This window comes from Annulohypoxylon truncatum (genome assembly GCF_022578515.1).
Source record: "Annulohypoxylon truncatum strain CBS 140777 unplaced genomic scaffold F4807scaffold_3, whole genome shotgun sequence".
Taxonomy (NCBI): Eukaryota; Fungi; Ascomycota; class Sordariomycetes; order Xylariales; family Hypoxylaceae; genus Annulohypoxylon; species Annulohypoxylon truncatum.
The window spans coordinates 1,278,628-1,290,806 of NW_025953789.1; the positions used below are offsets into that span (position 1 = coordinate 1,278,628).

At 48.7% G+C, this 12,179-nt stretch overlaps 4 protein-coding genes across 4 annotated transcripts; 1 reads left to right on the forward strand and 3 right to left on the reverse strand.

Annotated features, from left to right (window-relative positions):
- Positions 1–160: 160 nt before the first annotated feature.
- Positions 161–3,791, forward strand: F4807DRAFT_456507 (inosine-uridine preferring nucleoside hydrolase-domain-containing protein; the record flags this gene model as incomplete). Its single annotated transcript, XM_048000887.1, has 4 exons — positions 161–287; positions 364–1,748; positions 2,588–3,363; positions 3,437–3,791. 4 exons carry the CDS (start codon positions 161–163, stop codon positions 3,789–3,791), a joined length of 2,643 nt encoding a protein of 880 aa, XP_047858483.1.
- A 288-nt stretch (positions 3,792–4,079) lies between these two features.
- Positions 4,080–5,498, reverse strand: F4807DRAFT_469704 (short-chain dehydrogenase; the record flags this gene model as incomplete). Its single annotated transcript, XM_048002737.1, has 1 exon — positions 4,080–5,498. The coding sequence occupies exon 1, from the start codon at positions 5,064–5,066 to the stop codon at positions 4,080–4,082; it is 987 nt and encodes a 328-aa protein (XP_047858484.1). The 5' UTR covers positions 5,067–5,498.
- A 282-nt stretch (positions 5,499–5,780) lies between these two features.
- On the reverse strand, positions 5,781–8,000 carry F4807DRAFT_207204 (cytochrome P450). The gene is made up of 3 exons (XM_047993882.1): positions 7,648–8,000; positions 6,479–7,588; positions 5,781–6,412 (listed from the first exon to the last, which is right to left on the reverse strand). Exons 1-3 carry the CDS (start codon positions 7,726–7,728, stop codon positions 6,065–6,067), a joined length of 1,539 nt encoding a protein of 512 aa, XP_047858485.1. The 5' UTR covers positions 7,729–8,000; the 3' UTR covers positions 5,781–6,064.
- Positions 8,001–11,470, reverse strand: F4807DRAFT_207206 (uncharacterized protein). The gene is made up of 5 exons (XM_047993883.1): positions 10,615–11,470; positions 10,531–10,563; positions 10,087–10,472; positions 9,807–10,034; positions 8,001–9,758 (listed from the first exon to the last, which is right to left on the reverse strand). Exons 1-5 carry the CDS (start codon positions 11,200–11,202, stop codon positions 8,273–8,275), a joined length of 2,721 nt encoding a protein of 906 aa, XP_047858486.1. The 5' UTR covers positions 11,203–11,470; the 3' UTR covers positions 8,001–8,272.
- Between the last annotated feature and the right edge of the window lie 709 nt (positions 11,471–12,179).

Below are 12,179 nucleotides of genomic sequence, written 5' to 3' on the forward strand. Positions count from 1 at the left end.
TAAGCCAAATGTGACTTTAGAAAGCTTCCATTACGTATCTGGATTCATCCATGTTTATTTTAATCATTTCAGCCTTGCATATCGAAGACGAGATCGCGCGACGGAATCGATTGTCCTTCTCGTATCGGCACGATCTAGCCTCTGTCGCAAATATACAAGAATGAACAACGAGCAATTTCGCCGCCTTGTTGGGGCCAATACCCCCAAACCTGCCGCGGATCGCAATGGCGCGTCACCAGGTGCAGCCACTCCACGGGGAGTATCGCTTGGGTCCAGACAGAAATCAAGTATTCCCATGACACCGTAAGTCTACTAACTCATCATATTCATTCACATACATTATTAACTAATGTAGTCGCTCAGTTGGCTTCCATAAACCCGATTTTGCCCGACAGATAGCAGACCAAAGCAAGGATCAGAAGCAAGCCAAAAAGTTCAAGTCGTATGACCCGAAAGGCAGCAAACTAGCAGAGGGCTATGTCGACCGTGCTCGAAATAGGACCGCGGAAGAGGAGGATGAACGAGCAGCGCGAATAAAGGCACTAGAAGAGTCCTTAAAGAAGGGGGAGATCGACCAAGAAACCTTCGACAAGCTCCAGAATCAGATCGCTGGCGGAGATCTATCCAGCACACACTTAATAAAAGGCCTCGACTTTAAACTTCTCGAACGAATACGCCAAGGTGAAGATGTCTTTGGCAACGGCGATAGTGGCGCGAAAGAGGAATCTTCCGAGGAAGAGGCCGATTTTGACGAAGAGCTAGACAAGTTAGCAGAAGCAGAGGTCACCACAGTCGCGAAGGATAAGACTAAAAAGAAAGGGCAATTATCAACCGCCCCCTTGAACCCATCGAAGAAGCGAACGAGGGACCAAATTTTAGCCGATATGAAGGCCGCAAGGGACGCCGCGAAAGCGAAAGAAGATACTGGTCTTGGCTCCAAGTTCAAAAAGATTGGCGCTAAGACCCCCGGAACGAGAATAGAGAGGGACAATAAAGGTCGAGAGGTGCTAATTGTGGTGGATGAGGATGGCAATGAGAAGCGTAAAGTACGAAAGACTCAATCTACAACCGAAGAGACACCCAAAGCTGCGAATATGGTGCCTGATAAGAATGCCAAACCTCTTGGGATGGAGGTTCCAGAACAATACAGAAAGCAGGTGGAAGAACCGGAGGATGAGGATGTTAACATCTTTGACGATGTCGGTGATGACTACGATCCTCTTGCGGGGCTAGAGGAAGAGGATTCTGAAGATGAGGAAACTGGTGAGAAGAAAGTGCAACCATCTGAAGCGAGCAAAGAAGACAAGGCTTCTATGCCCCCTCCACCTCGGCCAACCACTACGACGGAGCCGAGAAACTACTTTAAGGACTCTAAGACAGGATTGATATCGTCAGAAAAACTCAGCGCGCCTTCTATGTCTGATCCGGCGATACAAGCAGCTTTCAAGAAGGCCGCATCTCTCAAGCAAATTCCTAAATCGGATGAGGACGATGAGGAAGCTAGAGCTAAAGCAGAGCGCCTAAAGAAACTGCTTCAGTCCAACGACCGCGATGCGGAGGACATGGACATGGGCTTCGGCACGAGTAGATTTGAAGACGAAGAGGACTTTGAAGAGAAAAGAGTTAAGCTGTCAGAATGGGGGCATGAAGACGATGACGACGGCCATGGTGGGGGGAGCGGTTCTAAGCGCAAGAGAGGCCCCAAAAAGCGGAAAGGGGACGGTAATAACGCCGCGGACGTGTTACGAGTAATTGAGAAACGCCGAGCTGCGAAATAATTCTTGGCGGGGGTAAAATCGAAATGATTTTACACTGAATAATAATCATCATAACTTCATCATCTATCCTCATTTGCATTATTTTATATGCCTTACTTACTAGGGAAGTATATATATGTGACATGATTGTGTAGTTGACTTTTTATTCCCTCGTGAAAAAAGGGGTCGGGAAAAGGGGCTATGCAGTGTCAATCGCAACGCCGACTTTCCCGCCAAAGTCCCACAAAGAAAAGCATATCGCATATCACTGCCCACCGCTGACTTGTTCAACTATTTCCCACTTTAAAGTTCCATAACCAACCTTCATTTTAGAGGAAGATAAATCTCAACGTCGTTAGAATCCTTTAAGAAACTAAACTTAAAACATTAGTAAACGTCTTTTACTCGGTCTCCTGTTATTTGCATCAAATCGTTGAATTAGAATAGACTTAAATATGTCAGAGCCCGTCCCACTTTGGCTAGACTGTGATCCAGGCCACGATGTGAGTTTGAATTCATCCATTACTTTTTTTTCCTAGCCAATCAACCATGAGGCGTCTCAGGCAGAAGTCTGCATACATTACCCCTTACACCGGAGCCGTCGCAATGTCGCAGCAAGGCGGATCCGTTTCCGCGTCGGAGCAGTTTTTTCTATCTTAAGCCGGCTTCGGCTCCGCGCGTCGTTGCTACCCAAAACGCCGCCGGCACGCAACTCCGGATATCCCCAGACTTCACCTCATGCCACACACTACCTACCTAAATCATATATCACTATATATCAAGTGACATACATGTACATATATACGCATATATCTAACCAACGCCCACAGGACGCCTTCGCCATCCTCCTAGCAGCCTACCACCCCGCCATCAAGCTGCTCGGCATAAGCACAGTCCACGGCAACGCCTCGCTCGAGAAGACGACGCGGAACGCGCTCTCGGTACTCGCCGCGATCGGGAAACACGACGAAGTCGACGTGTTCCCCGGCGCCGCGCGCGGGCTCGTCCGCCCGCCCGTCCACGCAACGGACATCCACGGCGAGTCCGGGCTCGACGGCACCTCGCTCTTACCCCCGCCCCCGCCGCACCGGCTCGCGAAATGCACGGCGCCGGACCACCCCAGCGCCGTCGAGGCCATGGCCGCGGCGCTGCGCGCCCATCCGCCTGGCACGGTCTGGATCTCGGCTACGGGAGCCCTGACTAATGTCGCGGCGCTGTTTGCGAAGTATCCGGACTTAGCCGCGCGGATCAAGGGGTTGACGGTCATGGGCGGGAGTGTCGGGGACGGGTTTACGCCTGCGGTTATGGGGGTTGTGGATGGGAGGCCCCGCGTCGGGAATTATACGGAGTGGGCGGAGTTCAATGTGTTGATCGACCCTGAGGCTGCGGCGGCTGTGTTCGATGATCCGGTGCTGGCGGCGAAGACGACGCTTGTTCCGCTCGATCTGACGCATCTGGTGCTGGCGACGAAGGAGGTGCAGGAGTTGCTGCTGTATGGTCCGCCTACGGATAGGGGGCGCGAGGGCCAGCCGAGGGAGGGGAGGGGAAGATCGGATTTGAGGGTTATGTTGGTTGAGTTGGTGAATTTCTTTGCGAGTACTTATCGGTGAGTTGGGTTTCCCCTACTTTGTCTTTTAGGAGGTATGGTAGGTATGGTGCTAAGACTTGCGCGTGTCTAGTGATGTATTCGGCATCACGGAGGGACCGCCGCTACATGATCCGCTAGCGGTGGCGGCGATACTGACGGGCACGGAACACGAGATCCCCTTTTACGATTATGATCCTAAGAGCCCTGAGGGAGCTAGTCGTAAGGAGCGCTTTTCGGTGCAAGTTGTGACGGAGGGTACGCTTGAGGACGCCAGGGAACGTGGCGCACAGACGGGCCGCACTATTGTCAAGCTGCTGCCCCCTGGTAGTGAAGGCGTTCGCATACCCCGCGGCTTAGACATTAAGCTTTTCTGGAGGGTTATTGAGGAGTGTTGCGAGAGTGCGGATCAGGTTAACAAGAAGATACTATCCAAGCCCGCGAATTGAAGGGCGAAGTGTTTGCAGCGTACAGCTCATGAGGATAGGGTCTCGAAATAGAGAAAAGGAAGTGAGTAGAGTGAGTGACTTGCCGATAGAATGATGACGAGTATAGAGTCCGAATAGACTTATACTATATTCAAACAGATTAGATTGGCAGCAATCATAAACATGTGTTCTTTGGATACGACCTGTTGTCCAAAGCCCTAATTCTAACTAACCCGTCGTCTACTCACTGACTCTAACCAACAGAATACACCCCCAACTTCCAAGACCCAATACAGCATCCCCATCAACTCAGTTATAATAATCCCTAGTCTTCGCCACGCAGTACTCCCAAAACTCCCTCGCCCTTCCCGAACCCCCCTCCTCCTCCGCCCTAAGCGCCCTCAACAAATCCTCCCTCTGATCCTGCTCCCGAGCCAGCCTCCCAAACGGAACGACATAGCATCCGTTATTCCGCAACCCTATGTCCGGGGATAGGCCCGCGTACAGCTCCGTGTATGCGGCGGTCCGGGGCCAGCACATGAGCAAGTACGCCCAGAACCAGACGGCGGGCGTGTGCCGGAACAGGTTCGTGTACGCGGTTCCCGGGTTCAGCGCGACGCTGACGACGCCCGCGGGCCCGGACCGGCGCGCGAGCTCCGCCGACAGCAGCCAGTTCCCCGCCTTGCTGTTCGTGTACACGCGCGACTGGTCTTGCGGCGGGTCGTCTAGTTCAGACATTATCAGCATGCCCGGCGGCGCGGATAGCTCGACGATGTTGCTGCACGTCCAGACCACGCGCACGCTGCCGGGGGCGGTTTTACTGTTGGCGGCTGCCGTGGTCTCGAGGAGCGGCGTGAGAAGCTGCGTGAACAGGAAGGGCCCGAGACAGTTCGTCGCGAGCTGTAGCTCGATCCCTTGCTTCGAGACGCTGCCGAGCGGCGGCCGCGAGACGCCCGCGTTGTTCCATAGCACGTCGAGCCGCGTCTCGAGCGCCTTGAACGCGTCCGCGGCCGCTCTGATGCCGCGCAGGTCGTCGAGTTCCAAAAACAAAAACTCGAGACTGCCGTTGGAGAGAGGGTGTTCTGCGCGGATGTCCGCGATGGCCTGGACGGCTTTCTGCTCGGATCGCCCTGCGATGTAGACGCGTGCGTGCTTGCTGTACAGGATCTTGGCGAGCTCGAGGCCGATGCCTGAGTACCCGCCGGTGATAAGGAAGACTTTGCCTTCTTGCGAGCCGAGGCTGGTTTCTGTGAAGGTTGGTTTGGGGGGGAAGACTTGGGACCATTGCGCGCCCATGATGGCGAGGGGTTGAAGTGGTGTCCCTGGTTTATCTAGATGTGAGTTGATGTTTGTGTGATCTTATTGATATCTGTCTTGGCCAGCGTTTGCATGTACTTGGTGATATGAAATTTTTAAGAGATCTAGTGTTTTGACATGCTGTTAGTTGCGAGTACATCTCGGAAAGATGCTCGGAGCACGTAGGAGCCGTGACACGAAGTAAGGGAGCCGTTGGTCCTGCAGGTTCACTCCACTTCGTAGGGATAAATGGGACAACTACGCCACATATGCCATATTTACCGTCGAGAATATAAAGTACCTGTTATTGCGGGAGGGGAAATCTGATGGTAGTCTATATTGTCCAACACAAAGGGAAAAAGACGAGGTAGTAGAGTATCATAAGACACGTGTTTTCTTTCAAAATAGGTATACAGATAATGCATAACCCCTATTATACCAGAGTTATGATTAGGTAGTTACTTTACCTGATCTAGCCGAATTCTTTGAATATTTCAACCTAGCTTAACCGCAATAAGTTATCCCCTGAAATTACCCAGTCAAGTCAACCTGGGGATGCAAAGGAAGACTGAGATGCCCTTACAGCATGGCAATTACCGACGTTAGAGATTAGTTGAACTACTTCATATCCACCTAGTTAGCCATGTGTCTTCCAGCAGCGGCTAGAAATGCCTAAACTAAGACTCAAGGGCTGTTTTAGGAGGCATCCATGTTGCATGTGGGCAACCAACAACCTTAGTTCGTCCTATAATATCAACCCTTAGACTGCGAATTGCTTCTTTTCACTCCGGTATCCATTTTATTCCCTGCTTGCTCAACGTCGGCGTTAACATTTCCGACATAAACGCCTCGTTCAGTACGACGTTCCTCAGGATGGAAGCAATATGAAATCTATTACATAATTAATTGCGAGCCAAGATGTGTCCATTTACACACAATATATCACATTGTCAGTATATAGTAGATAATTCCTCTAAGAATAAATTGATATGGCCTCATCAAGCAACCTCGCTCAGCTTGATATTTACCTCGATAGGCTTCTTCTCGAGGAGCAAGAATACTCTAAGGTCCTCCCACTTCACTTTCGCTTCTTCTATGACCTCAAAATCAAATGTCCGAACCAGCTTCGAGAGCATGAGCCGTATTTCCGCCATGGCTATGTGTTGGCCTAAGCAATTGCGTGGACCAACGCTGAACGGCTGAACTGCCCCTCGACGGTCCTTGAAGAAGGGCGATTGTGGGTTCGTAGATGCTTCTGGTAGCCAGCGCTCCGGTTCGAAGGATGATGGAGAATGAAAATATGTAGGATCTCTACTCATTGTATACGCTTGGATCGAGACCGGTGTCTAAAGAGTCGAAAGGTTAGTTAAATCTAGAAACTAGAGTCAATTTGGGGTACTCATGAGACCTACTCTTTCCGGTAGCCATACACCACATACTGCGCCTCCACCCTCGGGCACTCTCCTAGGGAGTACCCATGGAACCGGAGGACACATCCGAAAGCCCTCATTGATGACAGCATTCAGATATGGAAGGTCCCGCAGAGCATCTAGGGTGATTTCGCTATCGTTTTGGAAACGAGACCGAATTTCCCGAGTAAGTTTGCTGAGCTTTTGTGGACATTGAACCAGATAATTCAAAGTGCCAGATACGAGAGTGGCGGTAGTTTCACTTCCGCCCGTAGTTAGTATCATAAATGTAGAGTTGACCTCGCCAATTGGTAATGTCTCTTTGCCATCCTTGAGCACGTCTGACAGGATGTCAGGGCGTTGTACTTCAAAGTTAAGGCGTTGTTGGACCTTATTAGCAATGCGGTTGTAGTGGTCTGTTTGCGTCTTCATAAGAGAGGGTGGGATGCATTTCATGAGCAGGAATTCAACCAGGGGGTAGAAACGCGCCGAAGCAACCCAGGTAGCAGCCTTCACGGAACTGAATAATAACTTAGTCCATGGGTGGTACCGGGAATTTTGAAGACAGTCGAATGAATCACCAAAACCCAAGTCTCCGATTATGTCAAACGTTGTGAAATTTAGCCAAGGTACAAGATCGACTCGGGCAGACTTCCTCTCCGGACCTACGACTATCTGGTCGCGTAGACGCTCTACCAGCAAGTTGATATAACGTTGCAAAATCGGTTCTTGATCTCTCAAAGCTCGTGGAGTAAAAGCAGGGGCGAAAATCTTCCGAATATGAGAATGCGCATCGGGGTTAATAGCACTTAGTATCGTTTCTGGAAGACCCGGTTGTGTCTCCCACCAGACTGCGTCCTTGAGAAACTGTTTGCCATCTGGTCGAATCTGAAAGATATCTTGATATGCTTCCTCTCCAGCGAAGGTCACTTCGTCTGGAGCAATACGAAGGACCGGCCCATACTTCCGATGGAGCTTCTCAACATCGTGGATTAAAGTGCCTCTAAGAAGTGACCAGATAAATGGTAGTCGCGAAGCTGACCATGCAGGGGGGCCGGGTATCTTGGATAAAGGATGGAAGAAAAGATTGCGAACCACCCCGAATATGAAATACTAAATACGGATTAGCTTCCATTCGCATTGTTTTACAATAAATACAAGGCGGGTATTACAGCAACCAGGACGAGTAGGGCGATAATGAATTTCGATGAAGCGTAAGGCCCGTCTGAGTCTAGGATAGTGAAAGGAGCCATCCTTTACACCTGTTTAGATGTAATAGAACGTTGAGTGTCTCATGGAATTAGAAATGCAAATGGATAAACTTGTAAGAGGGGATCGGAATTAAAACTGGCTTAGTGGGAAATAGGTAGATGTGTGGTGCAAGGGCGAAGAGAGTGGACAAAGCAATCAGCAAGATGAGTACTTCCTCCAACGTATAATTGATGTTGGTCTTCACATTCAACACTAGAAGCTTTGGTCGTTGTTGACCAGGGAGAGATACGTATCGGAATAGAACCTTGTGTGTTGGTGAATTGACGACGTTCTGATAGGTCATTCATCTGTGTACCTGTGTGTGGAACAGTCCAATGGCACACACATCGTGAGAGCCACATTTGATAGCTTTTTATAGAACCAACCTGGGTACCCGACTTTGGTTGGTAAAGCTTCATTCGCTATTGGATGCAGCTGGAGCGCTTAGAATGCGAATATAACTCGCAATCAACAATCCCAAAATAGGTAAGTATCCAAATACTAACAACGCCGCGCAGTCTTATCCTACATCACATGGTCCTAGTATTATCTCTTCACTGATCGCTCACCGAGAAATAAAATATCATCATCATCATCTGGCTTGCGTTTCAGCCCAGCGCCCGCAGGCGCCTCCCTCCCTTGGCCAATCCTCGGTCCCGAGTTCCAAACCAGGTTCTCAGGGAAAGACGCAAGTGGGGGCCGCCCTGGCAAACCTTGGGAATGCGGCATAGCAACCTGTGGGTTCATCTGAATTGGTCCGTTCTGCCGATGAGCCGGACCTAGCATGGATACCTGCGCCGGGTTGCCCGGATGAGCTGTGGGCGGAGGGACACCGGGAGACCATGCATTGACGACCGGAGGCTGCTGTGGTAGTCCGTAAATTTCTGGGTGGTCTGGCGGTTCGTCGTTATATATCGGTATGTGCGAAGCTTCTTCTACGGAAGGGAGACCATCATGGACAAGAGGCTGCGGGGGATAATGTGAAGATGGGATGCTTCCATATAAGTTGTCTGGCGGCGGCAGTGCAACTTGGGGCATAGCTTCTGTGTGTTCTGGTACACAGACTAAGGGAGGTGCTTGCGCGCTCGTCGATTGTCCAACCATTGCGGTGTCTGTTCGCGGGGCCTCGAAGTAGGGTGGATTATTTCCAGTGATACAACAGTAATCAGGTCCTAACACTTGCCAAAGCTTCCTCTGGTTGAATTTTGCTAGCTGAGCCCTAGCATCAGCGACCTTCTTATCCCAGATAGACTTGTCCTTCTCATATTCCGTAGGCAGTCTTGTTATGTACCATGTCGAATATTTTGTCCCATTGCTTCGATGATAGGAGCAGTGAGAATCCCAAGCAAGATCTTTAAGTACAGCCGCAATATGCCTCTTGGATTTATTTTCGCTTTCCTTGACATCCCAATTCGCTCTCTTGGGGTTGCGGAGGTTGGATTCCATTGACCTACAAAACCTGCAACTACAGCTGTCCAAGATTTTGTAGCGCGGCTCTGTCCAAATCGGTTCCCCCGGCATGACGTATTGGTTCCAGAACGCAATAACAATTGTTCGGACTAGTGATGATAGCAGAGGGTCTTCGAGAGAGATCGATCGGTTCTCTAGGACGTCCATAAGATTACCGACGAAGGGAACGAAAAGGTTGGCGATCTCAAATGGATTGATTCTTCCACTTTGGTCGATTAGTTTCTTCGTCAGATAACGCAGATCCTCTTCCAAATTCAAGCCTAATAGAAGCACATATAAATTGACGAGGGTCTGGCTGGTGACTGGCGTCGGAGGTTGTGGGATTGCAACTTTATGTTCTTTCACGGGAGCAGCTTGGTTCTGTTGCCAACAGTGAAAGCCATGTACACTTATAAGATGGTTGACATCGAGTCGTGCAATTAGGGATTTGACGATGGTTTTCAGCCAGTTGAATGAATTGGAAATTCGCAATTCGTTTCGGGTAACTGTAGCATATAGTTCCCAACAAAATCCCAGAATAAATGCAATATTCTCGCGTTCTTTTTGAATGAGGGGATCAACGCTATCTTATGTTAGACTCTTAAGGAATAAGTGGTATAGAGAAACTTACCTTTTGGAAAGCCATTCATAATCCTGACGATCGCAAGCAATCCGGACAAGAACCTCTCCATCTTGCTCGCACAGTACATAATTATAACAGAGACCGACCATCTTATCAAAAAGATCGAGAACATGGGCCTCTAACTCTTTTGGTGGCTTATTTCCAGCATCATTCAAACCCCTGAGGTACGTATGCTGCTTGCTGAGGGTTTTCAGAGCGAAAACAGAACGGTCGAGACTAACGCAGTTAATACTAACTTAACTCAGTTCGCACATATGATGTTACTAACGCCGAGATCAATGCGTCAAGGGTAAGCATGGGAGTTTCCCTCAACTTTGCCAGTATCCACAGGAAGAACTGAGGTGAAAGTTCGGCTTCGTTATTGTTCCAAACTAGATTGAACAAAGGTTGACTCTGGCGTGACATTGCTACCTCGAAGATTTTGACGATAATCGGCTCGGGAATATCCATCCTGCTCTTTGACTGTACATCTTTCGAGGGGAAGAATATCTCACACATGCTGGTCAATGTCTTAAGAAACCCGTCGTCGCTTCTGGACTCGGCACATTTCAATGAAAAGTATTCAAGTAGGTCAGTCGCTGTATAATCGTCCCGGGCTTTTGAGTTTTCTGTAAAATAGGTGACTGTCGTGGCCTGGGGGACTATAAGCAGAGCCTTGCAGAATAAGGTCAGTTAAAGCGTCTTAGGCAAACCGTTTTCTGATGACACTAACTAACGACCTGTAGTACCGAGCGAATCCACGCCACTAGCAGAGTTAGCGAAAACAAGTAGAGATCTGACAGTATCTCAGACGAACCTCTGGGTGGGAAGGTTCATCGTAATCGTAATCGTCAGGTAGGTCTTCTTCCTCGAGGTCGGTGTCTATGAAAACGTCGTGTTGGAGGATAGAATCGGGATTCATGTTCAAGTTGTGTGGTGTTCGAGGGACTTTGCTGCCGAAGAGCGTCACTCGTAGAGACCAATCTATATCGTGGACTTTATCGCTCAGGTCTTCTTCGTCATCTTCATCCTCACTCTGCTCACATTCATTGAACCCGCGAGCATAGTCGTCGCAAGTGGTCCTTATTTCTCGCTTCTCAACTTGTGCAACGAAGACATTGAAATGACATTGAGACTCAAGACTTTGTAAGTGGCGGAACAACATCAAACCAGCTCCAGTCAAGCCATCTGTGGAGAAGTCCGTATCTAAAGAGTCCTCGAGCAGATAGAGCAACTCGCCAGTCTGACCCGGTACGTCCCGGGCGCTTGAAATCCATTTCTGAATTATATCCTCAAACACTTCAGACCTGTTGGTCAAGTCCTCAGTTGGTGATGGAAGTTGTCTGATCGCTTCGAGCAGCTTCGCCTTCAAACTCTTACTCATAGCGTAGTCGTAAGTTACCATGACATCGACGGTGTCGGCAATTAGGCCACTACAGTACTATATCCTCACAAACTTAGAAAGCAGTTTATTTCGTTTATGCGGCTGCTCAGATAAGACTATTGAAAGTCATAACTTTTATAATCGCGTGTCGAGATGGAACGTGAGGTGACAATGACTCCCGTAAACAGTTGAGGACCCAGCCACATACCCATAGCTGAACCGTTCACAGGCCAATCGATAGAACAAAATGTGATATATCATTAAGCGTAATCTTGGAAAACGCGTCGATGGCGTGTCAGGCGTGTCAAATTTGGCCGGGGTTTAAAGATTCGTTGTTTCTTAACCCAAAATACTAACACCTCGTAAAATGAATATTGCATAATCAAGTACCATACCCTTATTAGAAGAATAATTCTAACGTCATGAGAAATCCAATTGAAGAAAGTCTTCAAACTACCTAGGCTTATATAATTTCATAAAAACTTAAACCCTTCACGTATCTGCCTATCTAGGTAGACGTATCTGAGGTTGAATCGTAACTGTATTATAACACAGGAACATATCCTCCCTAGCGTTCATGACCCAGTGAAGTGAGTATCCTATTATCGTAACAAGATATATGAAAAGGGGATTATATTATGAGTTATTTCTCATTTCATATGCTTTCAATTGGCAAAGGGTTACTACTAATGAAGATGATGTCTTCGTCTTATGCCAATATAGCCTACCTAGGCAGGTGGGTATCTAGCCAGATGCTCTCACCCAAAGGTCGCTAAGTAAAACGGGGTTCTTGCGTTTCTTAACATTGAGAGTCAGTCGTTATGAGCTTGGTTTGACAATATTCTGCTGCGCATATATATGAATCATAGGGGAAGATGAAAAACGCATTGCCTTCGAAAGTTTTCCATGCCAGGAGGGTTAAAGTGAGATCCTTTGATATAACTCATCACATATACATAATGAATTGACGGTGTACTACTCCTTACATAGGTAGTAGC

Coding starts and splice junctions, on each gene's coding strand:
- F4807DRAFT_207204 (XM_047993882.1), bottom strand. CDS start 7,728: ATGGCTCCTTTCACTATCCTAGACTCAGACGGGCCTTACGCTTCATCG. Junction 7,589..7,647: donor CCCTACTCGTCCTGGTTGCT/GTAATACCCGCC, acceptor ATCCGTATTTAG/TATTTCATATTCGGGGTGGT. Junction 6,413..6,478: donor GTGTATGGCTACCGGAAAGA/GTAGGTCTCATG, acceptor TCGACTCTTTAG/ACACCGGTCTCGATCCAAGC.
- F4807DRAFT_207206 (XM_047993883.1), bottom strand. CDS start 11,202: ATGGTAACTTACGACTACGCTATGAGTAAGAGTTTGAAGGCGAAGCTG. Junction 10,473..10,530: donor CTCGGTACTACAGGTCGTTA/GTTAGTGTCATC, acceptor TTATTCTGCAAG/GCTCTGCTTATAGTCCCCCA. Junction 9,759..9,806: donor TATGAATGGCTTTCCAAAAG/GTAAGTTTCTCT, acceptor AACATAAGATAG/CGTTGATCCCCTCATTCAAA.